We start from the raw sequence: 27,227 nt of genomic DNA, 5'->3' as shown, positions 1-27,227 counted from the left end.
AGCCAGCCCAGGCAAGAAAGTCTATGAGATTCTCATCTCCAGTGAACCACCAGAAAACTGGAAGTGGCTCTGGCTCAAGTGGTAGAGTGCTAGCCTTGAGCTGAAGAGCTGAGAGACAGTGCCCAGGCCCAGAGTTCAAGCCCCATGATGGACCAAAAAGTAAAAAAATAAATCCTAGCACTCTGAAGGCTGAGATAGAATTGCAAGTTCAAGGCCAATCTGGGCTACATAGCTAGACTATGTCTCAGTTTAAAAAAAAAAAAAGACTGATAGTATATCCCATAATAGATACATTTAGACACATTTATCAAAAAATTGCAAACTCTTTGGCAGTATAACTGGATAAATACATGAAAAAAAAAAATCCCAAGGCCCAAAAAAAGTATTGATCATTTGCAGGGAATATTCTAAAGACCAAAAATCTTGTGTTTACTATAGCAACAGTTTCATGACAGCTCTTCTGCTGCAATATTCCATACAGAAGCCAACGGTATTTTTACCAAATACAGTCACCTTCCTGATGTCCCACTATTCCTCATTCTCATCGCCATCATTTCCACACATTTCATTCTAATACATAAAGATAAAATTGCCAGGTGCTGGTGGCTCATGCCTATAATCCTCACTATACTCAGGAGGCTGAGATCTGGAGGATTGTGGTTCAAAGCCAGCCCAGGCAGGAAAGTCCATGAGACTCTTATTTCCAATGAACCACCAGAAAATGGGAAGTGGAGCTATGGCTCAAAGTGGCACTTGCCTTGAGCTGAAGAGCTGAGGGACAGTGCCCAGGCCCAGAGTTCAGCCCCCATGAACAACAACAACAAAAAAGACTATACTTACTGACCCCACACAAGCATCCTAAGCAAGCTTCAGAAACTTTGCTTTCTTTTTTTGGTGGGTCAGGGCACTGTCCCTCAGCTCTTCAGCCCAAGGCTAGTTAGTGCTCTACCACTTGATCCACAGTGCCACTTCTGTTTTCTTCTGCTTTTGTAATGCTGCTTCATGCATGCAAGGCAAACACTCTACCACTGAGCCACCTTCCCAGCCCATTCTTTGCTACTTGGCCTGTCCAAATATTCTGCATTTTTCTTTCTAGCTGATATGAAAAATCATAATAATTACCTGTCAGTCACTGTTGACTGTCACTGTCATCACTGCTATCAAGACCAAGGTCATAGAGCAAAGTCGTCTTTTTCTTCTTGCATGGAGAAGGATCTGAATTTCCATTGCTAAGGTTATTAAACCAGCTAATCTGGTGGTCTTCTAGGGAACTGCTAGAACGCAGCTTGTCTTGGGGAAAGCACCTAGTGGATCGAGTTGCCCTGGCTCTGTCACTGAGTTGGACTGCTCCTCTTAGATCATGGCATGGTTTCATGAGTCTTCTGGGACCCTGATGTAAAGGTTGAGCCTGGGGTTCCTGCTGCCCTGGGGGGAGCCCTTGTGGACCAGAAACTGGAGACTGGGGACTCTGATGTTTAGAATCATTTGGGATTTGTGCTTTCTTCCTAACTGGGTACCAGCCTCTGCGAACTTTCCTACGTTGTTGCTTCTTGCCTTTCCTCTTCTTTTCTACCATCCTGCCTTTCTGTTCAGTTGCTAACTGTTCACCTGGGTCACATGACAACATGCTCTGGGCTTCATGCTCTGAGCTGCCCTTGTTAACACTGGTTATAAAACCCTGGCCTATGAACTGTGGGGCTCTGTCATCACAAGCCTTGGAGCTTGAAAGGTCAGAGCCCTGGTTCTTGGGACTCAGTTTATTGACAGTCTGATTACTACAGTTATTCTGTGCTGCCCTGTTCTCCACGTGCCCACTTCCTTCACAGGACTCAACAGCTGGGAGCACAGCATCTTCTTGGAGAGCATTAGTCTTTGCTCCCTCATCCCAGATACTTAATTCCCCAGGTTTCAAGGAACCCATACTGGTTTTTCCTGCAGCAGGGGAAGTCTCAGCCTGCCAAGTCATTGGTTCCTCAGAGCTATGTTTTTCCTGCCTGGTGCAAGGCAGGCTCTGGGACAGAGGTGAGGTCTGAGAAGTCCCATCTTTCACCTGCCTAGATAGTTGAAGCATGCTGATCAAATGTCTTAGGTCATCTAGTATACTTGGCACATTCAGCTGCACTAGCTGTTCAGAAAGCTGCTGGAAGTCCTTACTCTGCTGGATAACTACAGCTTCAAGGTGCTTCACAATGGACTTCATTTCTATAAAGTCTTCTTGTATCTAGGGAAAGACAGAAAGAGAAGAATGATAAAGTGATGCAAGTTGGAAGGCATAGTAATACATGAAACCAAAAAGCAAAAACGAATAGACAAAGATTGTCCCTTCCAGTGTACCTTACAGGGCCTGGGGCCCACATTGTGCTAGAGAACCTTGGGGAGGGAGAAGAATCTATACTATGATTCATGACCAAGAGATCTGTGGTGGCCTCTTGGCTGAAAGTTACAACTTTACAGGTGGACTGTCAGGGTCTTAGTGACAAAGCCCAGAACTTATTTGCTTTCAAAAGTAGCACATATCTGTCACCTCAACTCCCCAGGAAAATGAGGCAGGATGGATCACTTTGAGTTGAGGAGTTCAAGACCAGCATGGGCAACATAGATCTCATCTCAAATGAATATGAAAAAAAAAAACCCAAAAACCCTAAAACCAAGAGGTTGGAATTTATACTTACATTTTCAAATCTCTTCTGTATCTCAAGCATGGTCTGCTCTCTGTGACCTTTGTCTTGGACTGCCTCACACATCAGATTGTTCTGGACCTGTGTAGTCTCATGTACTAAATATGGAATAATGGCAATTTATTTGGCGAGGACCGTAGTTGCCTAGACCACAGTCTAGGGAAAAACTAGATAGCAAACTGGCCCACTTGACCCTTTTCTGTTAACACTTGTAATCCTAACTACTCAGGTGGCTGAGATCCGAGGATTGTGGTTCAAAGCCAGCCCAGGAAGGAAAGTCCATGAGACTCTTATTTCCAATTAACCACCAGAAAACCAGAAGTGGCGCTGTGGTACAAGTGGTAGAGCTAACCTTGAGCTGAAGAGCTGAGTGACAGCACCCAGGCCCAGAGTTCAAGCCCCAGGACCTACCAAAGGAAAAATAAATGGGACTGGTATGAATGAAGCCCTGGGTTTGATTCCTCAGTACCACATACACACAAAAAGTGGGAAGTGGCGCTGTGGCTCAAGTGGTAGATTGCTAGCCCTGAGAAAAGAAGCTCAGGGACAGCGTCCAGGCCCTGAGTTCAAGCCTTAGGTCTGGCAAAAATACAAACAAACAAACAAATAAGATCTAAAGTGATACTCTTTTTCTCATTCCTGGCATTAGTCATTTATATTTTCTTTTCTCTTGCTGATTAGTCTTTCTAAGAGATTATCAGTTTCTAGGTTTTTTTGGGAAAAAAAGTCTATAGTCAGTCTGTCTTTCTCTCTCTCTACTGCTGTGTTGTACTACTACTGGAGCTTGAACTCAGGACCTCATACTCTTGCTTGATTTTCTTGCTGATGGCTGGCTGACACTTGAATCATGCCTCTAGTCTAGAATTTTGCTAGTAATTGGAAATGGAATCATGCCAACTTTTCTATCTAGGCTAGCTTCATACCACAGTCCTCCAAGTCTCAGACTCCGGAACACAATTAGGATTACAGGCATGAGCCACCAATGCTGAGTTTTATTTTATTTTTTGTCAGTTGTGAGGGCTGAGCTCTCGGCCTGGGGACTGTCCCTCAGTTTTCAGCTCAAGGCTAGCACTCTACCACTTGAGCCACAGCACCACTTCTGGCTTTTTCTGCTTATGTGGTGATGAGGAATCGAATCTAGGACCTCATGCATGCAAGGCAAGCGCTCTACTACTGAGCCACCTTCCCAGCCTCAGTTTAGATTGCGCTGTGTTTTGAATTCTCCAAAGGCCCATGCATAAATGGCTTGTGGACTACTAAAAGGTAGTGGAACTTTTAGGAGGAGGAGCCTAGTGGAGAGAAATGAGGTCACTGGGGCTGTGCCCTTACACACACAGAATATCTGGACCCCAGGCTCTTCTTGTGTCTGCTTCTTGGATCCGGTCGTGGGGCCTGAACTCTGGGCCTGGGCATTGTCCCTCAGCTCTTCAGCTCAAGGCTAGCACTCTACCACTTGAGCCACAGCACCACTTCTGGCTTTTTTTCTTTTCTGCTTATGTGGTGCTGAGGAATGGCCCAGGGCCTCATGCATGCAAGGCAAGCGCTCTACCACTGAGCTACCTTCCCAGCCCCTTGTGTCTGCTTCTTAGCCAGCATAAAGTTGTCAGGACTCTTTTGCCACATGTTTCCACCACAATGAACTACTATGCCACAAGCCCAAAGCTACAAGGCCAAGTAGCTAAAACCTCTGAAACTGTGAGCCCAAATAGAACTAACTTACTCTTTCTTTCTTTCTTCTCTCTCTCTCTCTCCTCTCTCTCTCTCTTTCTTTTTTTTGTCTGTCGTGGGGCTTGAACTCTGGGCCTAGGCACTGTCCCTGAGCTCTTCAGCTCAAGGCTAGTGCTCTACCACTTGGGCTACAGCATCACTTCCGGTTTTTCTGGTGGTTACGTGGAGATAAGAGTCTCATGGACTTTCCTGCTGGGGCTGGCTTTAAACCATGATCTTCAGATCTCAACCTCCCGAGTAGCTGGGATTACAGGTGTGAGCCACCAGTGCCTGGCAGAACTTTCTTTTAAGGTGATTAGTCCAGGTAGTTTACAATAGCTGACGAACACAAAAAACTTTCATTGGACACTTATAACTGAGATATACTATCACATTATACAAGGACACATCTGTGATTTGCTTTTCTCTCAGCCTGGCTATTTCTTTCTCTCTCTCTTTCTCTCTTCTTTTTTTTTTTGCCAGTCCTGGAGCTTGAACTCAGGGCCTAGGCACTGTCCCTGAGCTTCTTTTGCTCAGGGCTAGCACTCTACCACTTGAGCCACACGGCCATCTCTAGCTTTTTCTGTTTATGTGGAACTGAGGAACTGAACCCAGGGATTCATGCATGCTAGTCAAGCACTCTACCACTAAGCCATGTTCCCAGTCCAGCCTGGCTATTTCTTGTGTGGGTAATAGTCTTGGCGTCAGAACCAGTTTTCAAACAGATGCACAGTTGCCCTGTGTGTGTGGGATCCCCAGGTTGGAAGCCAGCAGACAGACATATAATGCTTCTTTGTAGACAGATGGGCATTAATTTCTAAGTCACACAAAGGCATCAATTTTGGTAAATCATGAGCAATTCATTCCATGGCATTTGAATAAGTTGAATTCAATTTGTATGAAATAAAAAATAAACACACCGACAAATGCAAACAAGTACAGATGCATGTTCATCAGCTCTATTTTGTTTAGAGACTAGCAGTTCTAGAGAGGCATGTGCCTGAGGAGAATTGTGTGCTGGCTCTCTTCTATTTATAAGGTCCAGGGAGATGGTTTCATCTACATGAAAATTAATTGGTGGAACAGGGTATTTTGCAATCCACAAACTGTAACTAACATTAAGAATAACTCTGTAATTTGCTGTGAAAAAAAAACTCTTACTGGTGTGAGGGGGTCTGGGCATGTGGCTTAGTGGTAGAGTGCTTGTCTAGCATGCATGAAGCCCTGGGTTCGATTCCTCAGTACCACATACACAGAAAAAGCCAGAAGTGGCGCTGTGGCTCAAGTGGTAGAGTGCTAGCCTTGAGCAAAAGAAGCTTAGAGACAGTGCCCAGGCCTTGAGTTCAAGCCCCAAGACTGGCAAAAAACAAAAACAAAAACTCTTACTGAAACCAAGGCAGCAAGAACTGGGGTGACTGGTCGTTTCTAACACCTAAAGGGGCAGTGTTCTGTAGAAAGCACAAAAGCAATTCATTTGGGAGGCTGCTGATACACTTTGATCTGTGAAATATGGGATCAAAGCGTTCTTACACAGAGGAAGGTCCAACTACCCAGGGCAAAACCCTCTCACAGAAACACTGTGTGGATAGAACCATATCCCTAGAAACCTGAGCAAGGTAAGAAAGTTCACATTCACCAGTCACCAGTGACTTCCACTAATAATCTCAAACACAGAGACAACTTACGTGTATTGGTCATATTCTTTAAAGAATCCAAAAGAGTTTGGCTTCTTGAACTGAGATGTTCCTCAGACTTCTCCACAGATGTCTGCAACTAAGAAATCCAAAATGTAGAAATAATTGTCAGACTGTTGCCATCTTTAAGTAATTGGGAACATTGTCATTTAATTGTAAAAATGCTATGCAAAATATTGCTATGCTATATGAACCAAAGCCAATACATCTTAAGATGGAAAATGTTTTACTTCCTTGAAATGTAGCTATACTTACCCTATAAATGCTTTCTCCGATGTGGGAAATAAGGTTGTACAGTGTCTCACTAGAATAAGAGAATAACGTTGTGAAATATTGCAATAAGATATAACAGAATTGATGAAGTCCTCCATCTAATATAACATTAAAACACTGCTTGATCTAAGACTTGATCTGAGAAATCTGTGTCCAGCTGGAATAAAACAAAATTAGGGGCTGGGAATGTGGATCAGGGGTAGAGTGCTTGCCTAGGATGCATGAAGTCCTGGGTTTGATTCCTCAGTACCACATAAACAGAAAGGCCAGAAGTGGCCCTGTGGCTCAAGTGGTAGAGCACTTGCCTTGAGCATAGAGAGGCTCAAGGACAGTGCCCAGACCCTGAGTTCAAGCCCCAAGACTGGCAAAAAAAAAAAAATAAAATAAAATAAATGAAAAAATTAACTGATAATCTCCAAAAAAAAATCATATTTTCCTTCCTTCCTTCCTTCCTTCTTTCCTTTCCCTCCCTCCCTCTTTCTGTCTTTATTATTTATTTATTTATTTATTTTGGTCCTAGGGCATGAACTCAGGGCCTGGGCTCTGGTGCTCAGAAATCCCAGCTGCTTTTTTTTGTCAGTCAGTCGTGTGGCCCAAAGTTGTCCCTCAGCTCTTCAGCTCAAGACGAGCACTCCACCACTTGAGCCATAGCACCACTTCCGGCTTTTTTTTCTGCTTATGTGGTGCTGAGGAATGGAACCCAGGGCCTCATGCATGCAAGGCAAGTGCTCTACCACTGAGCCACCTTCCCAGCCTGCAACTTTCATTTTTAAAAATTAAAAAGATACCAGGCGTCGGTGGCTCACTCCTGTAATTCTAGCTACTCAGGAGGCTAAGATGTGAGGATCATGGTTCAAAGCCAGCCCAGGCAGGAAAGTCCATGAGACCCTTATGTCCAATAAACCACTAGAAAACCAAAAGTGGCGCTGTGGCTCAAGTGGTAGAGCACTGGCCTTGAGCTGAAGAGCTGAGGGACAGCGCCCAGGCCCAGAGCCCCATGACTGAAAAAAAATGGTTTAGATCTCATACAACTGGTCTCAGGAAATTTCTGGAGAATATGTTCCACCAAATTCAGGGAGCAAATCAAGAAAGATGATGAGAAGAGAATTAAAGTAACAGAGGACCTAACCTGGGAAATAGGAGAAATATCCAGGATGAATATAAAGACATGATTCTCTTTATTTGGCTTATAGAGGTGAGTGGCTGGAACTGCTATGTAGAACTCAGAATTTGGGATCTGTGGTCTAAAATTCCAATTTCATTCTTTTTATTTTTTAATTTTTTGCCAGTCCTGAGGCTTGTCCTGGGCACTGTCCCTTGAGCTTGTGTTTGCCCAAGGCTAGCACTCTATCACTTAAGCCACAGTGCCACTTCCAGCTTTTTCTGTTTATGTGGTAGTGAGGAATCGAACCCAGGGCTTCAAGCATGCTAGGCACAAACTCTACCACTAAGCCACCTTCCCAGCCCTCCAATTTCATTCTTTCCTGGTTCTCTAGCATGCAGATGCAGGTATATCTTATGTGTGTGTATACATGTATATATACATATATATATATGCAGGCAGTACATATATGCCTAGCATATATATATATATATACATACATATAAGCATATATACATATCTATACATATGACTAATACATGTATTACGCTGAAATTAAATTCTTTCTTTTCTTTTTTCTTTTTTTGGGTCTGGTTGTGGGGCCTGAACTCTGGGCCTGGGCGCTGTCCCTCAGCTCTTCAGCTCAAGGCTGGTGCTCTACCACTTGAGCCACAGCACCACTTCTGGATTTTTTCTTTTTTTTGCTTATGTGGTGCTGAGGAATCGAACCCAGGGCCTCATGCATGCAAGGCAAGCGCTCTACCACTGAGCCACCTTCCCAGCCCCTGAAATTAAATTATTTGATTTACATTTCATTTTGTTCTCCTAAGAACACAAGCTGTCATCTAACTTGAAAGGTTTGCATACCTGTCACCTTTGTCTGTTGCCCATTTCTTTTTCTCTTCAAACTGTCTCAAAAGGCCTTTCAATTTGACAGCTGGCAAAGGAAGAGAGAAGTTTGGAGAAACTTTGTCCTTTGTATCATCTCCAAACAACTGAGGTTTTGTCTGGTACTTTGTCAAAATACTAGGCTCATTCTGAAGAAAATATATAAAGATATGTTAGCATTCCACACATAAAATATTCACAACATTTATAGAATGTAGAATTACATTTAAGAGCAAACCATCAATGTCAGTCAGACACTAAGGAGTGTAAGACCTGAGAATCCTGCCTCAAAATCACCCCAGAAAGACAAATCTGAGAGACTCTAGTTCCAATTAACCACCAAAAACCTCAAAGTGACTGAAGAGGCTGAGCACCAGCCTTGGGTAAAAAGGCTAAGCAAGAGTGTGAGATCCTGAATTCAAGCCTCATCACTGGCATGCGTGCATATACACACACACACAAATGATGTGTAGGTGTTTTTTTTTTTTTCTTATTTAGTGCTTTTAGTGTTCCTAGGATTTGAATTCCTGGTACTGTACTTGCTAGCCAGGCATTCTATCACTTGAGTCATGCCCCTAGCTCTGTTCGCTTCATGTATTTTTGTTTTCAGTCATGGGGCTTGAACTCTGGGCCTGCGCACTGTCCTTGAGCTCTTCAGCTCAGGGCTAGTACTCTACCACTTGAACCACAGCACCAATTCCAGTTTTCTGGTGGTTAATTGGATATAAGAATTTCACAGACGTGCTGGGAAGTTGGCTCAGTGGTAGAGCGCTTGCCTTGCATGCCTGAGGCCCTGGTTTCGATTCCTCAGCACCACATAAGCAAAAAGAAAAAACCTGGAAGTGGCGCTGTGACTCAAGTGGTAGAACGCTAGCCTTGAGCTGAAGAGCTGGACAGTGCCTAGGCCCAGAGTTCAGGCCCCACCACCGGACTCAAAAAAAAAAAAAAGAATTTCACAGACGTATCTGCCCAGTCTGGCTTTGAACTGCATTCCTCAGATCTCAGCCTCCTGAATATCAAGAATTACAGGTGTGAGTCATTGGCACCAGGCCAGGTATTTTTTTAATAGGGTCTCTCATTAATAACCAGGCCAGCTTGGGCTGTTAGTGGTTCTCTTATACTCTTCATGTAATAGGATGACAGGTTTGTGTCACCACACCCAGCTTTTTTATTGGTTGAGGTGTAGCTAAGTTTATGCTTTGGCTGTGTTCAAAAGATGATCCTCTTGATTCCTTCCTCTTAAGTAGCTAAAAATATAGCCATGAGCCATTGCTGCTGCTTTATTTTTGTAACTGTCACAAAATTATATTTACAACAAAGTAACTTTTTCATTAATACAAGCTCTTTCTTATGCAATGCAGACATATTTAAAATATTAAAATGGCTTGAATTACATTAATTTGCTGAGATAACGTATTCAATTTTTCGCACTAATAAATTTACCACAAATCACTGTTTTTAGCTGCTAGAGAATAACTTGTTGATAATTTGACATGGGCTAGACAGTGGGCATACCAGTGCATGGTGAGTCATTGTCTTCATTTCTAGGCAAAATTTACTCTGAAGCATTCAAGAATACATTTACTTCTTTATATCATTAGATAACAATTTTTGTATTGAAATACTTATTACACAATATTTGCTTCTCTCTAGAAGTAATCACGGGACAGATACTAGTCTATGTTGTTTCAGTAATAGAAAAACTACAAATATTTGTTTCTTTTCAGAATACTTCAAAGAAGTCACAAATTAAACAGAGATATAAATATGTTACATCAGTGGCTCACATCGATAATCCCCTAGCTACACAGGAGGCTGAGATCTGAGAATCTCAGTTCAAAGCTAGCCTGGGCAGAAGTCTGTGGTACTCATGTCCAGTTAGCCAGCAAAAAGCTGAAAGTTGAGGTGTAACTTAAGAGGCAAGTGGGTGCATTAAGAACATTCTCAAGGAGCTGGGAATGTGGCTTAGTGGTAGAGTGCTTGCTTAGCATACACAAAGCCCAAGGTTCGATTCCTCAGTACCACATAAACAGAAGAAAAAAAAAAGAAGCCGAAAGTAGCGTGCTGTAGCTCAAGTGGTTAGAATGTTAACCTTGAGTAAGAGAAGCTCAAGGACAGTGCCCCAGCCCTGAGTTCAAGACCCAGTACTAGAAAATAAAAATGTTACAACAAAGTAAGTCTTCTGTTTATAGCTTATTTCCATAAAGACTGTGAATACGTGTACAGAAATTCTGGAAATGAGACTCACATCTATAGAATTCTGCTGTGTCTGCTTGGGGTTTCTTAAGTGGGGACCCAAGTCCAAGGGTGCTGACTGCGACTCTGAATTTTCTGGACAAAACTGAGATCCAAAGAGGAATTGGGAATCACTGAGAGCACAGCAATCTGTCTGATTATTATTCCGGTTAGATGACTTAAAGGTCCTGAAATTAAGAACAATATATTAAGTGATTAAATACCCTTAAAAATAAAATACAGGGGCTGGGAAGGTGGCTCAGTGGTAGAGTGCTTGCCTTGCATGCATGAGGCCTAGGTTCGATTCCTTAGCACCACATAAGCAGAAAAAGCCAGGAGTGGTGTTGTGGCTCAAGTGGTAGAGCACTAGCCTTGAGCTGAAGAGCTGAGGGACAGCACCCAAGCCGAGTTCAGGCCTCACAACAGACAAAAATAAATAAATAAAACAAAGATGGGAGGGAGGGAATGAGAGAGAAAGAGGGAACAGCTGACACTGAGCAAAAGGAAAGAAATGTACAAATCACCAGATTTGGAAGAAATAGTTTTATTGTTAAAGTTTGTAGAGTTTATGAGCTTTGTAGATCAAGATAATGACAATTTGCATTGTGAAGGTTAATAAGTGTTTGTGACTTTAAGCTAAGTATCACTATGCTACAATACTGTGAAATTTATATTACCTAATTTCAATAAAGAAAAAATTAAAAATAAAAAAATAAAAATTTATAACTATTCATTTCAAAATATCCTGGGCAGACTGCCACTTTATTCTGACCTCCAAATCCCCTGAATATTTCTAATATACCTATAAATAAATTCGAGGAAATTCTGAACATCATAATTTTTTTTTTTTTGGGGGGGTCTGGTCGTGGGACCTGAACTCTGGGCCTGGGTGCTGTCCCTCAGCTCTTCAGCTCAAGGCTAGTGCTCTACCACTTGAGCCACAGCGCCACTTCCAGCTTTTTTCTTTTTGCTTATGTGGTGCTGAGGAATCGAACCCAGGGCCTCAGGCAAAATGCAAGGCAAGTGCTCTACCACTGAGCCACCTTCCCAGCCCCTGAACATCATAATTTTTATTTTAACAACTCAGGAATAACCAAATGGAAATTCAAATAGAGAGGACTAATACACAATTAGTCCTTGTTACAATAGTCTGAGCTGTAACAGAGTTTCAGAAATCAAATTTCAGTTGAGTGCCTGTGGCTCTTGCCTGTAATCCTAGCTACTCAGGAGGCTGAGATCTGAAGATCATTGTTCAAAGCCAGCCTGGTCAGGAAAGTCCAAGAGACTCTTATCTCCAATTAACCATCAGAAAACCGGAAGTGGCACTGTGGCTCAAATAGTAGAGCCCTAGCTTTTAGCTGAAGAGCTCAGTGACAGAGCCCACTCCCAGAGTTCAAGCCCCACAACAACAACAACAACAACAAATAGAGAATATAAGCAGAAAACATACCCTGAGCCTGAGGGAATACTCATCATCTCTTTTATATTCCACACATTAAAATTCATGTTATGGTTTTCTCTATTAAAAAGAACAAAGATATATTAAGAAGGTTAATATAGCCAGGTTCTGATGACTCATGCTTGTAATCCTAGCTATGGAGGAAGCTGAGATCTAAGAATTGTGGTTCAAAGCTTGTTTTGGGACTTGAACTCAGGACCTGGGCACTATTAGCTTTTTCACTCCTGGTTAGTGCTCTAACACTTGAGCCACAGCTCTACTTTTGGCCTTGTGGTGTGTGTGTGTGTGATTTATTGGAGATAAGAGTCACACAGACTTTCCTGCTCCAGGCTGGTTTCAAACTGCTGTCCTCAGATCTCAACCTCTTGAGTAGCTAGAATCACAGGTATAAATTACAGTGAATACCTGGCTAGAATTTGAACTCAGGACTCTTTTAACTTTTCCCAGCAAATGCTCTACCACTTGAATGACCCCCTCCCTGCCTTCCGCCTCAACCTTTATCATTCACACTGAAGAACAAAGCTGATTCTGCAGCCCTGCAATCCCCTGGGAATCTGAAGGGGGGCGGGGGGAGGGGGAAAAAAACTTCTCTCCAGCCTAGCTTCTGTTAAGCCTAGCTACTCAGGGAGCTGAGAACCAGAGGATCACGGTTCGAAGTCAGCTTGGGCAGGAAAGTCTGTGAGACTATCTCGAACGAGCCACCAAAAAGCCCGAAGTGGAGCTGTGGGTTCAGGTGGTTGAGCACCAGCCTTGAGCTTTGGAAAAAGTTCAAAGCCCCAGGGCTGGCACAAAAAAACAAACATGCCTAGCATCCTAGCTACTTGGGAGGCTGAGATCTGAGGATCGTGGTTCAAAGCCAGCCAGGGCAGGAAAGTCCGTGAGAACTCATTATCTCCAAGGAACCCCCAGAAACCGGAAGTGACGTTGTGGCTCTAGCGGTAGCGCGCTCTCGCCTTGAGCTGAAGAGCTGAGGGGCAGCGCCCAGGCCCAGAGTTCAAGCCCCACGACCGACAAGAAACAAACCCCACTTTCCTCCAAAGGTAAGACCGCAAACCAAGGCCGGAGCGGACACCCCCAGCAGATCACCTCAGGGGGACCGGGGACCTCTCTCAGGCACAGAGGCCCGAGGCCTGGGAAAGGGCGGGCGGGGGCTCTGGGAATATTCCATGCCCATCTTCAGGTTCTTTTTCCTCAAGCTCCTCCCCTTCCTCCCCCCCCCCCACCCGCAACTCCTGGGGTTCCACCTATTCTTCAACCAAACCCTTGGGGTTCCTCACGAGCTCCGGTAGTAGCCGGAGCGGAGCGCGAGGGTGGAAGCCGCCTCACAGAGCCCCCGGTCTGCGCCAATGCCAGGAGTCTCGGTTTCCTCAGAGGCTCTGTCTGAGCATGCGCGGAGGGGAGGGGGGTGAGGGGGTGGGGCCGCCAAGCTGCATTCTGAATGGCCAATGAGGAGTGAACGTCATTCCCAGGCCCCGCCTCCCGCGGCCACATGTGACTAACGGTCTTAACGGTCACCTCCTCCTGCACCTTCCCGCCATGCGGCTCCCTGGTCACAACCCCGTACTGTACCTCAGGGGATCAGTGCTCCGGCCCCAACTGCCCAGCCTTGACACCCCTCACTTGCCACCCGACCTATAGTCCACGGCCTATGCGGAAAGCAGGGAAGCCCTGAATGGCGAGGTGCCATTTATCTGATGAACCGGGTGGTGAAGGACCAGAACGTGTGGCAGAGGATCTGGTGGAAGAAAGCAGAGAAGAGCAGTTGGGGTCATGGAGGGAGGGGTGTGGGGAGTGGGGTGGGGGGGAGGAACATAGGAGATTTTTCCATTGAATGGGGGGAAAAACTAATACGAAGACTGAGCAGGTGATAGAAACGATGTCGAGAAATCTCAAATTATGCTGGATGAAAAAGGACCCAGAATTAATACTCAAGAAAGAAAGGGGCTGAAGGGACTGTGGTAAAGACGGTGAGATTCGAATCTATTGTACACGAGTGGAAAAGTAGCGATTGAATCCCTACTCTGTATAACTAATAGGAGCTAAAAAAAAAAATTAAAGAATACGTTCTTTATGGTTCCAATATATAAAATTCTCGAGAATGACAGGGTATCTATAGCTACGAACAAGAATCATGGAAACCTGGGCAAGGTGGCAGCTGCCTGGGATCTTGCCTGTGGGATGGGGGTTGGGGGTGGACTAAGATTAGATGGATCATAATGTTGGGAAAATTAGCAAAAGCTTGTCTCAAAATGTAAAAAAGAGTTGTAAAGGGGTGAGACTATATAGCTAGGTGAACAAGTGTTTGTCTAGCAAATGCTAGAACCTTGGCCTACATCCTCAGCATCACACACACACACACACACACACACACACACACACACACACACACACACACACACCTTCTGTTCAAGCCCTTGTAACCGTCATCTGTCACAAATGGCATTCCCCATCACCTTAAATTCTTAAAAGGATTTGGCAGAGCCTTTATTCTGAGGCAGTAATTTTATCCTAAGAGCCACAAAACCTCTTTGACCCTTTCTCTTGAATCCATGGAATGCTTTCTAAATTTATATCTTTAGCCGTAGGCTGGCGTGGTTTTCAAGCACTGGCTTTGCCTTGAACACATTCTTTAATATTTCATTGGCTGTGAGTCCATCAGAGCGGTTCGTGTTTATATAAGTGCTCTCCACAGTTGATAATACCAACACACAGATTTCTCCCTTTGAGAAGAAACAGAGCAGCCAAGGACAAAAGAGCAATGGGCCAGCAGCATTGTGGAGTCACAACTTCCTTTTGTCACTAAGCAACAAGAAGTTGACCTCCTTGAAATTCTCTGTCCTCAGATGTATCCTCAAAAAGGCAAGAAGAAAGCTTGCTTTCTCTGCTCCCTTCCTGGACAAATGCAAAGTGCTTTAGTAGGCTCCTGGGTAAGAGTGAAGCACTTTATACTGAATCCTGATTGCCCATGGCTGGGGTTGTGCATAAAATCTGAGTAAGTCATGAGGGTGAAATAAAGTTTCAGCCAGGTATGGGTGGCTCACACCTGTCATCAGTTTCTCAGTTTCTCAGAAGGCTGAGATTTGAGGATTGCAGTTCAAAGCCAGCCTGGGCAAGAAAGCATGTGAAACTCTTATCTCTAATTAATCAGAAGTAGCAGTGTGTCTTAAGGGGTAGAGCACTAGCCTTGAGCAAAAAAAGAGCTCAGAGACAGTGACCAGGCTCAGAGTTTGAGCCCTAGGACTGGCAAAAAAAAGAGAAGAAAAAAGAAAAGAAAAAAGGGCTGGGAAGGTGGCTTAGTGGTAGAGTGCTTGCCTAGCATACATAAAGACCCGGGTTCAATTCCTCAGTACCACATACACAGAAAAGGCTGGAAGTAGCGCTGTGGCTCAAGTGGTAGAGCACTAGCCTTGAGCACAAAGAAGCTCAGGGACAGTGCCCAGGCCCTGAGTTCAAGCCCCAGGACTGACCCCTCCCCCCCCCCAAAAAAAAAAGTACAGCTCCTACTTGGATCTATCAGAGATACAAGGAGATCTCATTTCTGTCCTCTGCTGGTGCTTTTCTCCTAAGGTCTCTCCAGAAATTCTCTGTTGGTTAAATACTCCCTTGGGAAAGTGTGAGTTGGCCAGCTTCCCAGGGTGTCTGGTCTGACTTCAGATCAGACTTCTCTGGAATGTTCAGGCCCCTGAAATCTAGGACCCAAGACAGGGATGTGAGTTGGGCCTTACTTCTCATGCCTGCCTTGTTCTAGCACAACAGTGGTTTCTATGGGCACTACAGAGGTCAAGTGAAGAATGAAAGTGCTGGAGAATATCGCCTTGCAGCCAAGCCCAAGCCTCCAGCAGTATTTCTGAAGAGAAGTCAGGTACAAGGCAGCCCTAACGGTGGTGGGAAGGAATGGGCCAGTTCCTGTCTTTCCCAGGTCCTAAGAGTATTTTTATTTTTGGTCTGTTGTGGGTCTCGAACTCAAGGCCTAGGTGCTATTCTGCCTCTCTGGGCTCAAGGCTAGCGCTCTACCACTTGAGCCACAGCACCACTTCCAGTTTTCTGAGTGGTTTATTGGAGATAAGAGTCTTACGGCCTTTCCTGCCTGGGCTGGCTTTGAACCGTAATCCTCAGATCTCAGCATCCTGAGTAGCTAGAATGACAGGCGTGAGCCACCAGCGCCCAGCTCCCACCCCTTTCTTTTTTTCTTTTTTCTTTTTTTTTTTTTTGCCAGTCTTAGTGCTCCAACCCTGGACACTGTCCCTGAGCTCTTTTTTGCTCAAGGCTAGCACTCTACCATGTTAAGCTACACCTCCACTTCTGGTTTTCTGGTGGTTCATTGTAGATAAGAGTCTGAGGAGCCAGGCACCAGTGGCTCACGCCTGTAATCCTAGCTACTCAGGAGGCTAAGATCTGAGAATCGAGGTTCAAAGCCAGCCCAGGCAGGAAAGTCTATGAGACTCTTATCTCCAATAAGCCACGAGAAAACTGGAAGTGGTGCTGTGGCTCAAGCAGTAGAGCGCTCGCCTTGAGCTGAAGAGCGCAGGAACAGCACCCAAGCCCAGAGTTCAAGCCCCACAACCAACCAAAAACAAAAAGTCTCTCAGGGGCTTTTCCTGCCCAGGCTGAGTTTGATCACCGATGATTCTCATCCTCCTGAGTAGCTAGGACGGCAAGTGTGAGCCATCAGCACCTGGCTGTTCTAGCCCTTTTGGAGACACATTATCAAGAGAGACCGAACATCTGAGCTTCCTCTTGTCAGGAAGGGAAGTTATGCAGAAGATGGCTGGGTACCATAGCCCACGTAGGTAGTTCAGGAAGATGGGAAAGTGTATTCAGGAGAATTTGCTGATAACAAGTAGCTATGGAAGCCTTGGGAAAAGATTTGTCTTACAGTATAACAACCAAAAGATCAGTACTGCTGGGTCAAAGGAGATAAGGGGAGGCATGGCTTCTAGAAGCTAGAAAGACCTAAGTGCTGCTGGTGTACGCCTGAAATCCTAACTTAGGAGGCTGAGATTGGGGATCTTGGTTCAAAGCCAGTCCAGGGGCTGAGAATGTGACTTAGGGGTAGAGTGCTTGTCTAGCATGCATGAAGCCCTGGGTTCGATTCCTCAGTATCATATAAACAGAAAAAGCCAGAAGTGGCACTGTGGCTCAAGTGGTAAAGTGTTAGCCTTGAGCACAAAGAGGTTCAGAAACAGAACCCAGGCCCTGAATTCAAACCTCAAGACTGATTTTTTTAAAAAAAAGGTTTAATCATAGCAACTTCTCTTCCTCCTCCTCCTCCTCCTCCACCTCTTCCTCCTCCTCCATCTTCTTGTCGTGGGGCTTGAACTCTGGGCCTGGGTACTGTCCCTTAGCTCTTCAGCTCAAAGTGAGCGCTCTACCATTTGAGTCACACCTCTACTTCCAGCTTTTAGGTCGTTTGTTGACAGTCTCACCAGCCCAGGCTGGCTTTGAACTGTGATCCTCAGATTTCAGCTTCCTGAATAGCTAAGATTTCAGGCATGAGCCACATGTGCTGGGCCACCTCTCTTTTAAGAATGATAAATGAGGGCTGGGAATGTGGCTTAGTGGTAGAGTGCTAGCCTAGCATGCCTGAAGCCCTGGGTTCGATTCTTCAGTACCACATACACAGAATAAGCTGGAGGTGGCGCTGTGGCTCAAGTGGTAGAGTGCTAGCCTTGAGCAAAAGAAGCTCAGGGATAAGGCCCAGGCCCTGAGTTCAAGCCCCTGGACTAGAAAAAATAAAATAAATATATGAATGATGGGCGTTGGAGCAATCCAGGGACAGAAACAAGCTACACTCTTCCTCTTGTATATTTGTATTAGCTCTCAGTGGTATTTTTTCATCCCAGAGACCAGAACATCCCTTTCAAATATATTAAACCTAACCCCTTAGAAACAGACCAGATGCATAAGGGACAGATTTCAGCTGCTGATCAAACTGAAGAGTTGCAGAATTTACTGGTATTAGAAGCAGCTCCAAATAGCATGATCCCTGTGTCTCAGGCTCAGGTTGAATAAGTGTCAAGTCTCTTGGCTCTTTCTAATTTAAAGCTGTTTTAATTAATAGGATTACCCAGGGAAGGTACATATTTTCTCACTGAGATAAACCAAATTTCAGTGGACTGATTTCAACTATGGTGGTTTAAATCCTTTTCAAGATAGAACAACCACTTTCCTTTGGTTTGCAGGCAGATAAATAGATTTAGTCAGCCAGGCACCAATGGCTCTGCCCTGAAATCCTAGTTATTTAGGAGGCTGAGAACTGAGGATCAATCTTTGAAGTCAGCCAAGGACAGGAAATTCTCTGAGTCTTTTATCTCCAATGAACCATCAAAAAGCTGGAAGTGGCAGTGTGGCTCAAGTGGTAGAGTACCAGCCTTGAGCTGAAGAGCTAAGAGCAGCTCCTAAGCCAAACCATAGTACTAGTGTATGCTCACATATGTACACACACACACACACACACACACACACACACACACACACACACAAAGAAATATGCAAATAAATTTCTTCAGGGACAAGAATACCCAGAACTTCATGGACAAAAAGGAAATGACTGGGCTGGGAATGTGGCTTAGTGGTAGAGTGCTTGCTAGCATGCATGAAGCCCCTGGGTTCGATTCTTCAGTACCACATCCACAGAAAAAGCCAGACGTGGTGCTGTGGCTCAAGTGGTAGAGTGCTAGCCTTGAGCAAAAGAAACTTAGGAACACAATAACCAGGTCCTGAGTCCAAAGCCCCAGGACTGGCAAAAAAATAAAAAAAGGAAATGGCTGCTTCTTACTATGTTCCCACAGCTGTAAGAGAGCAAAACTCGAATCAGTGGGAGTCAGTAGATTATCCTATCATTGTAAGAATAATGAGTCTTCAGACTCAGATCTGCCTCCAAATAGAGGCATTCAAATTGAGGCCACTGTACAACTCTCTAGCTGAGAATAGAGACAGGGGAGAGACTTAGAGATCCAGTGGAACTTCATCTAGACTCCCAGGTTTTTTTTTTTCAATTGAAGTTTTCATTAAGATGATTATAGCTGGGATTTCATTAAGATGGTTGAGCCAGGATTAGAGGCTCACATCTCTAATCTTAGCTGCTTGGGAGGTGGAGATCAAGGGATTACAGTTCAAGGCCAGATCCGGCGGAAGAGTTCAAGAGACTGCATCTCTACCAGTGGCTGGGTGCTATAGCACATACCTGTTATCCCAACTACAGAGGGAGCATAATGATAGGGCCACAGTGGCTCCTGTCTGTCATCCCCAGTGACATAGGTAGCATAAATAAGAATAGGGAAACCTAAGCCAGCCTGGTCATAATGTGGGACTCGAATTTGAAAATATTCAAGGCAAAAAGGGGCTAGAGACATGGCTTTAATGGTAGAGAGGCTGTCTAGCAAACTGGTCTTCAGTGCTACCCAAAAACAAAAGAAAGCCGGGCGCTGGTGGCTCACGCCTGTAATCCTAGCTACTCAGGAGGCTGAGATCTGAGGATCGGGGTTCAAAGCCAGCCCGGGCAGGAGAGACAGTGAGACTCCTATCTCCAATAAACCACCAGAAAACCGGAAGTGGTGCTGTAGCTCAAGTGGTAGAGCGCTCGCCTTGAGCTGAAGAGCTGAGGGACAGCGCCCAGGCCCAGAGTTCAAGCCCCACGACCGACAAAAAAAAAAGAAAAAAAAAGAAAAAGATGACAGATATAGAAGCAATTTAAGAAATTAATAAGGATTGTTTGTATGCTTTGTCCAGTTTCCCTCAATAATAACATTTTGTAAACTACAGTATAATATCACAGAACATTATAAAAGTTACAAACCACCAATCTGGTTCAGCTTTCCCCAGTTTTATTTGCAAACATGTGTGTTTGGGCTGGGAAGGTGGCTCAGTGGTAGAGTGCTTGCCTTGCATACATGAGGCCCTGGGTTCAATTCCTCAACACCACATAAGCAGAAAAAACCAGAAGTGAAGTTATGGCTCAAGCGGTAGAGTGCTAGCCTTGAGTTGAGGAGCTGAGGGACAGCGCCCAGGCCCAGAGTTCAGGCCCCACAACTGACAAAAAAAAAAAAAAAAAGTGTGTTTATGAGTGTGTGTGCTAAAATCTTCAAGATGTAGGATGGGAATTTGGCTTAGCATGGTAGAGTGCTTTCTTAGCATGCATGAAGCCCTGGGTTCCATTCCTCAGTACCATATATACAGAAAAAGCTGGAGGTAGCACTGTGGTTCAAGTGGTAGAGTGCTAGCCTTGAGCAAAAGAAGCTCAGGGACAGTGTCCAGGCCCCAAGTTCAAGCCCCAGGACTTGCAAAAACAAAAAATAAAAATAGGCCAGGCACCAGTGGCTCATGCCTGTACTCCTAGCTACTCAGGAGGCTGAGATCTGAGGATCACCGTTCAGAGCCAGCCGGGGCAGGAAAGACCATGAGACTCTTATCTCCAATAAACCACTTAGAAAACCAAAAGTGGCCCTTGTGGCTCAAATGGTAGAGCAGTATCCTTGAGCTGAAGAGCTAAGGGACAGTGCCCAGGCCCTGAGTTCAAGCCCCAGGACCAACAAAATAAAAATAACAGTCAAGAAAGGGGCTGGAGGGGGGCTGGGAAGGTGGCTCAGTGGTAGAGTGCTAGCCTTGAGCTGAAGAGCTCAGGGACAGCACCCAGGCCCAGAGTTCAGGACCCATGACCAAAAAAAAAAAAAAAAAAGTGGGGGGGCTGGAAGTGCTACTCAAATGGTAAGAAGGCTGCCTATCAGATGCAAGGTTCTGAGTTCAATCCCCAGTACTACATATTACTGTAAATATTACTATGTATCTATATATTAGTAAGTATATATATACATATATACTTAAATTCCATATAAAAGAAATATGGAACCTTTGGAGGTTAGATTTTTTTGCTCAGCATAATTTCCTGGAGAGTTATTCAGGTTGTGTATCAATTTCATTCCATTATTATGTAGTAGTTTGTGATCCATATGTACCAGTTTGTTCAACCATTCACCTATTAAAGGCTCTGAACTGATTCTAGTTTTGGATCTTACAAATAAAGCTGCTATGAACATTTGTGTGCAGATTTTTTTTTTGGATGAACATAAGTTTTCATTTGTCTGGGATAAATTCCCAGAAGTATAATTGCTGGGTCATATGGTAGTTGCATGTTTAGCTTTTTAAAGAAACTGTCAAGCTGTTTTCCAACGTGTGGCTATACCATTTTCCACTTCCACCAGCAATGCATGAATGATCTAATTTCTCTCCGTTCCCACGAACATTTGAAATTATCTCCATTTTTAATTTTAGCCATTCTGATAGATGTGTTGTGATATTTCGTTGTGATTTGGATTTGCATTTGAACGAATGTTTAATGATGTTGAATATCTTATCGTGTGTCTTTGGCCATCTGTATATCCTCCTTGGTGAAATATCTTTATGTTGTTTGCTCGTCTCCTAATTAGATAGTTGCTTATTTTGCTGTTGAGATGTTAAACTTGATCATCTTCTCTTCCCACCCCCAAGTTCTCAAGACCTTGTGCATGCTAAGTCAGTGCTATATTCAGCCCTAGAATTCTTCATAGAGTATAGATCCTAGTCTTTTCTCGGATATGTGATTTGTATTTTTCTTTTTCTTTTATCTTCTGCTGCTGCTGCTGCTGCTGCTTCTTTTGTGCCAGTCCTGGGGCTTGAACTCAGGGCCTGGGTCTTGTCCCTTAGCTTTGGTATTCAAGGCTAGTGCTCTACCACTTTGAACTACAGCTCCACTTCTGGCTTTTTGGTAGTTAATTGGAGATAAGAGTCTCATGGACTTCTTTCCTGCCTAAGTTGGCTTTAAACTGTGATCCTCAGATCTTAGCCTCCTGACTAGCTAGGATTACAGGCAGCACTCAGCTTCCTAGAAATATACATGTAGTCTAGATCCTAGTCTTTTCTTGGATGTGTGGTTTGTGGTTTTCCTTTTTAAATCTTCCTCATATTTACTTTTCTTTTTTGCTAGTTATAAGGTTTGTACTCATTACTTCAGGCTTTTGCTCAGCTTATTTGCTTGGCTGGGTCTCTACCACTTTTGAGCTACACCTCCAGGCTGGTTTTGTTGTTGTTATTGCTAGTTAATTGGAGGTAGAGTCTTATTTGGAGGTAGAGTCTTACAGAATTTTCTGCCTGGGCCGATTTCAAACCACAATCCTTCTGCTTTCAGCCTCCTGAGGTAGCTAGGAGTTTTACTCTGTCAGGGAAAAATGCTTTTTGTTTTTTTGTCAATTGTGGGGCTTGAACTCTGGGCCTGGGCACTGTCCTTGAGTTCTTGAGCTCAAAGCTAGCGCTCTACCACTTGAGGCACAGGGCCACTTCCGGTTTTCTGATGGTTTATTGGAGATAAGAGTCTCTCAGGCTGGGAGCAAGTGGCTCACACCTGTAATCCTATCTACTCAATAGGCTGAGATCTGAGGATCATGGCTCAAAGCCAGCCAGGGCAAGAAAGTGAGACTCTTATCTCCAATTAACCACCAGAAAACAGGAAGTAGCACTTCCTGTGGTACGCCACTCACCTTGAGCTGCAGCTCAGGGACAGCACCCAGGCCCAGAGTTCAAGCCCCACTACCAACAACACAAAAAAAGTCTCATGGACTTTCCTGCGAGGGCTAGCTTTGAACTGCAATCCTCAGATCTCAGCCTCCTGAGTAGCTAGGATTACAGGTGTGAGCCACTGGTGCGTGGCTTGTTTTTTAAATTTTGATAAGGTCCAATTTATTTTTCTTTTATGGCCTTTGATATTGGTGTCAAGTCTAAAAATTTCTTGTTAAAAATTTTTTTCTTGTTCAGCTCTAGGCTCTGAAAATTTTTTCTAAAAGAGAATGTTATTTGTTTCACTTGATGCTTGGGAATTAAACCCATAGCCTTGTACATGATAAGCCCCATCCTCTACAACTGAGCTAAACTTACATGTTCATAAGTCTTTGGGTTTTTTTTTCTTTTTTCTTTTTTCGTCCGTCATGGGGCCTGAACTGTGGGCCTGGGCACTGTCCATCAGCATTTCAGCTCAAGATTAGCACTCTACCATTTGAGCCACAGCACCACTTCCAGCTTTTTCTGCTTATGTGGTGCTGAGGAATTGAACCCAGGGCCTTATGCATGCAAGACAAGCACTCTACCACGGAGCCACCTTCCAGGCCCCTCTTTGTTTTGTTTCTATGCTGGTAATTGGGGCTTGAACTCAGGGCCTGGGCATTGTCCCTTAGCTTTTGCACTCAGGGGTAGCGCTCTATCACTTGAGCCACAGCTCCACTTCTGACTTTTTGGTGGTTAATTAAAGATAAGTGTCTCATGGACTAGTTCTACCAGGGCTGGTTCTGCCACTAGGCTGGTGGCCCATGTCTATAACCCTAGCTATTCAGGAGGCTTAGAACTGAGGTACCTCAGTTTGAAGCCAGCCCAAGCAGAAAAGCCCATTATCCTCTAGCTCTAATAACCAGAAAAATGCCAGACTAGAGATATGGCTCAATTGGTAGGAATGATAGCTTTAGAACCTAAGGATGTGAGTTCATTTTTTGTTGTTGTTGTTTTTTGGGTCCGGTCATGGGGCCTGAACTCTGGGCCTGGGCGCTGTCCCTCAGCTCTTCAGCTCAAGGCTAGCGCTCTACCACTTGAGCCACAGTGCCACTTCTGGCTTTTTTCTTTTTGCTTATGTGGTGCTGAGGAATCGAACCCAGGGCCTCAGGCATGCAAGGCAAGCGCTCTACCACTGAGCCACCTTCCCAGCCCTCAAAATATTATTTCAGGCAAGTGAGGAAAGTGGTTTTGAACTAGAGAAAGCCCTAGACATATTGAGGAGTGGTCTTGACTCTCCTGTTTTCATGAAAGTTTCAACAGGATTTCTGGGCATATTGGATATGGAGTTTAAGAGAAGACTAAGGAAGGCTGGGCATTGTGGTATGTATTAGCAATCCCAGCATTCTGGCTGAGGCAGGAAGCCAGGTAGCTTAAAGGCATCCTGGAGTTCATAGCATGACTTTGTATCAGGAAAAAAAATTCCCAGCCAGTCACCAGTGATTCACATATATAATCCTAGCTACTCAGCAGGCTGAAATCTGAGGATCATGGCTTGAAGCCAGCCTAGGCAGGAAAGTCTGTGAGACTCTTATCTCCAAATAAATCACAGAAAAAAGCCACAATTGGTGCTGTGGCTCAAGTGGCAGAGTGTTAGCCTTGAACAAAAGGAGCTCAGAGACTGTGCCCAGCTCCTGAGTTCAAGCCTCAGGACTGGCAAAAAAAAAAAAAAAAAAAATCCAAAGAGATTGGATTGGCAGATTTAGCAGGATATAGCTGCCTACGGCCTGAACTGGGAGGGGCAATAGCTAGAATGGATTTGATGCATGATCTATTTGTTTGGAGATGACTTGTCAAACACTCTCAGGCTCAATAGCCAACTACCTAATTACCAACTCCTAACTACCCAGCTGGAGAATAGGTAGTTGGCTGTTGAGCCTGGGAGTGCCTGACAAGTCATCTCCAAACACATGGATCAATAGGTAGTTGGCTGTTGAGCCTGGGAGTTCTGCAGATAGCTTGAGCTAGAAACATAGTTTAGTTTCCAAGTTGGGCACAGCACCAGAGACTTGTGTCTCTAATCCTGGTTACTCAGGAAGCTGAGATCTGAGGATCACAATTTGAAGCCAGGACAGGGCAGGAAAGTCTGTTAGACAGTTCAGAATATGGATATGTTGTCAGAGAACAAATGTGACCAGCGGGGAGAAGAAACTGAAACCCCAAATGTAGGCAATCTAGATGATAGGGGGCTCAGAAACAGCAGGATGTTCAGATGCTTCAAGCCTGATCCTCAATCCACGGCTCCAGAAGCTTCTGTTTCAGGGCAAATCCCAGGAATAGATATCCCAAGCATTTTGAGGTATTGCTTTTTTTTTTTTTTTCAAGGTATTGGCAGTGTTGGGGTGGTGGTTCCTAAATCTTTCCTCTACAATGGACCCTTAAGCAATTTTCTGTGGGCACAGAGAAGCATGATTTGTCTTCCTTCACCTTGTTTCTTACTGTTTTCCAAGGAACCAGCCAAGCAGCATTTCTTCTCCAAGCATGACAACCGCATTTCCTTCGACAAAGTGAGTGCTAAAAAGTAGGAGAGGGAGAAATCCCTCAGCCTATGTTGAAGTTCAAGACAGAGGTGGGTGGTAGGGTAGATGAGAGAAGACCTTGGGGGGAAGGGATGGCTCTTTCAACAGGTAGACAACAGTCTATTTCTCCCTCACCATTCTCCTCTTGGGAAAAAGCCCATCCCCTAGACAAAGCTATTGGTTTCCTTTGCTAGCTTGTCTGACAGTATGTAGATATTCTGTGGTGGGCCAGGCACCCATGGGTCACACCTGTCATCGTAGCTACTCAGGAAGCTGAGATCTGAGGATCACAGTTGAAAGCCAGCTTGGGGGGAGGTAAGCCTATGAGATTCATCTCCAATTAGCTATCCTTCCCCCCAAAAAAAAGCCAGAAGTGGAGCAATGGCTTAAAGACTACAAAAAACTCAGGGACAGCTGGGCGCCGGTGGCTCACGCCTTTAATCCTAGCTACGGATCTGAGGATCTAAGTGGTTCAAAGCCAGCCCAGGCAGGAAAGTCCATGAGACTCTTATCTCCAATAAGCCACTGGAAAACCGGAAGTGGCACTGTGGCTCAAGTGGTAGAGCGCTCACCTTGAGCTGAAGAGTGCAGGGACAGCAGCCAAGCCTAAACCTCAAGCCCCATGACCCACCAAAAAACAAACAAACAAGCAAACTCAGGGACAGCACTCAGGCATAGGGTTCAAGCCTCAGGACTGGCACCTCCCCCTATTCTAACATTCCCCTCCCCCAAAAAACTGTGAGACCACCGTGTTCTCATGGATGACATCTCTGAGAAGGTAGGCCAAAGAAACCAGGGTACAGGTCAGGGAAGCCAAACATAATCTAGGCATCAGGAAGTAGATTTAGGATTAGGTGGGATCCAAGGAAGTGTCTGGTGCCAAGACTGTGGGCCAAGGGCCCGTACCGTTGAGAAGGGCCCCTACTGGCTGCTACAGGGAATCGGAAGACGGAAAGATCTGGAGCGTCTGTGGCAGCGTCATACCTTCCTGCGCTGGGCACCCAACGAGCTGGAGTTGAGCCATCAGCGACCTCTAAAATCTTCCTACCAGGTTGACTTCCCGCCAGGCCCAAAATTTGGTCTTATCCCCCAGCGCCTCGTGGACTTTATGAAAGTCCAGCCTCCCTGTGCCAACACCACCTACCAGCAAAACTTCTGCCAGTTAGCTCACAGTGACTACTGCAGCATCAACAAGGAAGACTCCCAAGAGCCAGCCACAGACACATTGCCTGACCTCCCAGACATCCGGAAACCCAAGCTACTGCAGCATTACCTTCATGCTGGGGTGTCTGAGTGTCTAAACTGGTCCAAATCATTAAAGAAGAACAGTTGATATACCAGCCTGTTCATACTTGCTAGCCTAGGGAAGGGGGCCAGAGCTGTGATTCCCTAGGCCTAGAATATCTGTGTTCATATACGTGTGTTAGGTGGGGTTGTGGGGACCTGGGCATTAAGAAAGTATGGAGGGCTGGGAATATGGCTTCGTGGTAGAGTGCTTGCCTAGCATGCATGAAGCCTTGGATTCAAGTCCTCAGTACCACATAAACAGAAAAAGCCAGAAGTGGTGGTAGACCAAAGTGGTAGAACAAAAAGAAGCTCAGGGACAGTACCCAGGCCCTGAGTTCAAGCCTCAGGACTGGCAAAAAAAAAAAAAAAAGTCTATGGATGGCATTCAGGAGGCTGACTTCCAGTAAGCCAGGTGCCAGTGGCTCACACCTGTAATTCCAGAGTGTGATTTCACATCTGTAATCTTAGCATGTAATCACAGGAGGCTAAGATCTGAGGATCATGGTTCAAAGCCAGCCCAAGCAGTAAAGTCCATGAGACTCGTATCTCTAATTAACTACCAGGTTGGAAATGAGGCTGTGGCTCAAAGTAATACAGTGCCAGCCTTGAGCACAAAAGCTCAAGGACAGTGCCCAGGTTCTGAGTTCAAGACCCCAAGCCAGCAAAACAAAACAAAAAAGTAAGGCTGAAGCCAGGCCCTGGTCATGTCTATAATGGTCCAGAGGCTGAGATCTGAGGATTGTGGTTTAAAGGTCAGCCTGGGAAGGGAAGTCTATAAGACACTTTATTTCGAAGGAATCACAAAAAAAAAAAAAA

The 27,227-nt window shown here is 44.8% G+C and overlaps 2 protein-coding genes across 2 annotated transcripts; one reads left to right on the top strand and one right to left on the bottom strand.

The window, feature by feature from the left end:
- Nucleotides 1–1,129: 1,129 nt before the first annotated feature.
- Iho1 (interactor of HORMAD1 1) lies at nt 1,130–12,083 on the bottom strand. Its single transcript, XM_042665909.1, has 7 exons — nt 12,028–12,083; nt 10,591–10,765; nt 8,322–8,491; nt 6,335–6,383; nt 6,071–6,158; nt 2,673–2,776; nt 1,130–2,221 (listed from the first exon to the last, which is right to left on the bottom strand). The coding sequence occupies exons 1-7, from the start codon at nt 12,081–12,083 to the stop codon at nt 1,130–1,132; spliced, it is 1,734 nt and encodes a 577-aa protein (XP_042521843.1).
- Nucleotides 12,084–14,936: 2,853 nt separating this feature from the next.
- On the top strand, nt 14,937–26,457 carry CUNH3orf84 (chromosome unknown C3orf84 homolog). The gene is made up of 4 exons (XM_042666076.1): nt 14,937–14,963; nt 15,785–15,898; nt 25,056–25,112; nt 26,041–26,457. The coding sequence occupies exons 1-4, from the start codon at nt 14,937–14,939 to the stop codon at nt 26,455–26,457; spliced, it is 615 nt and encodes a 204-aa protein (XP_042522010.1).
- Nucleotides 26,458–27,227: the final 770 nt, after the last annotated feature.

Source organism: Dipodomys spectabilis, unplaced genomic scaffold (assembly GCF_019054845.1).
Source record: "Dipodomys spectabilis isolate Male_0828 unplaced genomic scaffold, ASM1905484v1 ptg000360l, whole genome shotgun sequence".
Classification (NCBI taxonomy): Eukaryota; Metazoa; Chordata; class Mammalia; order Rodentia; family Heteromyidae; genus Dipodomys; species Dipodomys spectabilis.
This window is presented reverse-complemented; position numbering and strand designations above follow the sequence as displayed.

Coding starts and splice junctions, on each gene's coding strand:
- Iho1 (XM_042665909.1), bottom strand. CDS start 12,083: ATGAATTTTAATGTGTGGAATATAAAAGAGATGATGAGTATTCCCTCA. Junction 6,159..6,334: donor TCGGAGAAAGCATTTATAGG/GTAAGTATAGCT, acceptor TGGATTTCTTAG/TTGCAGACATCTGTGGAGAA. Junction 2,222..2,672: donor TACAGAAGAGATTTGAAAAT/GTAAGTATAAAT, acceptor GTCTTTCCCTAG/ATACAAGAAGACTTTATAGA.
- CUNH3orf84 (XM_042666076.1), top strand. CDS start 14,937: ATGCAAAGTGCTTTAGTAGGCTCCTGG. Junction 15,899..25,055: donor TATTTCTGAAGAGAAGTCAG/GTACAAGGCAGC, acceptor CTGTTTTCCAAG/GAACCAGCCAAGCAGCATTT. Junction 25,113..26,040: donor ACCGCATTTCCTTCGACAAA/GTGAGTGCTAAA, acceptor ACCGTTGAGAAG/GGCCCCTACTGGCTGCTACA.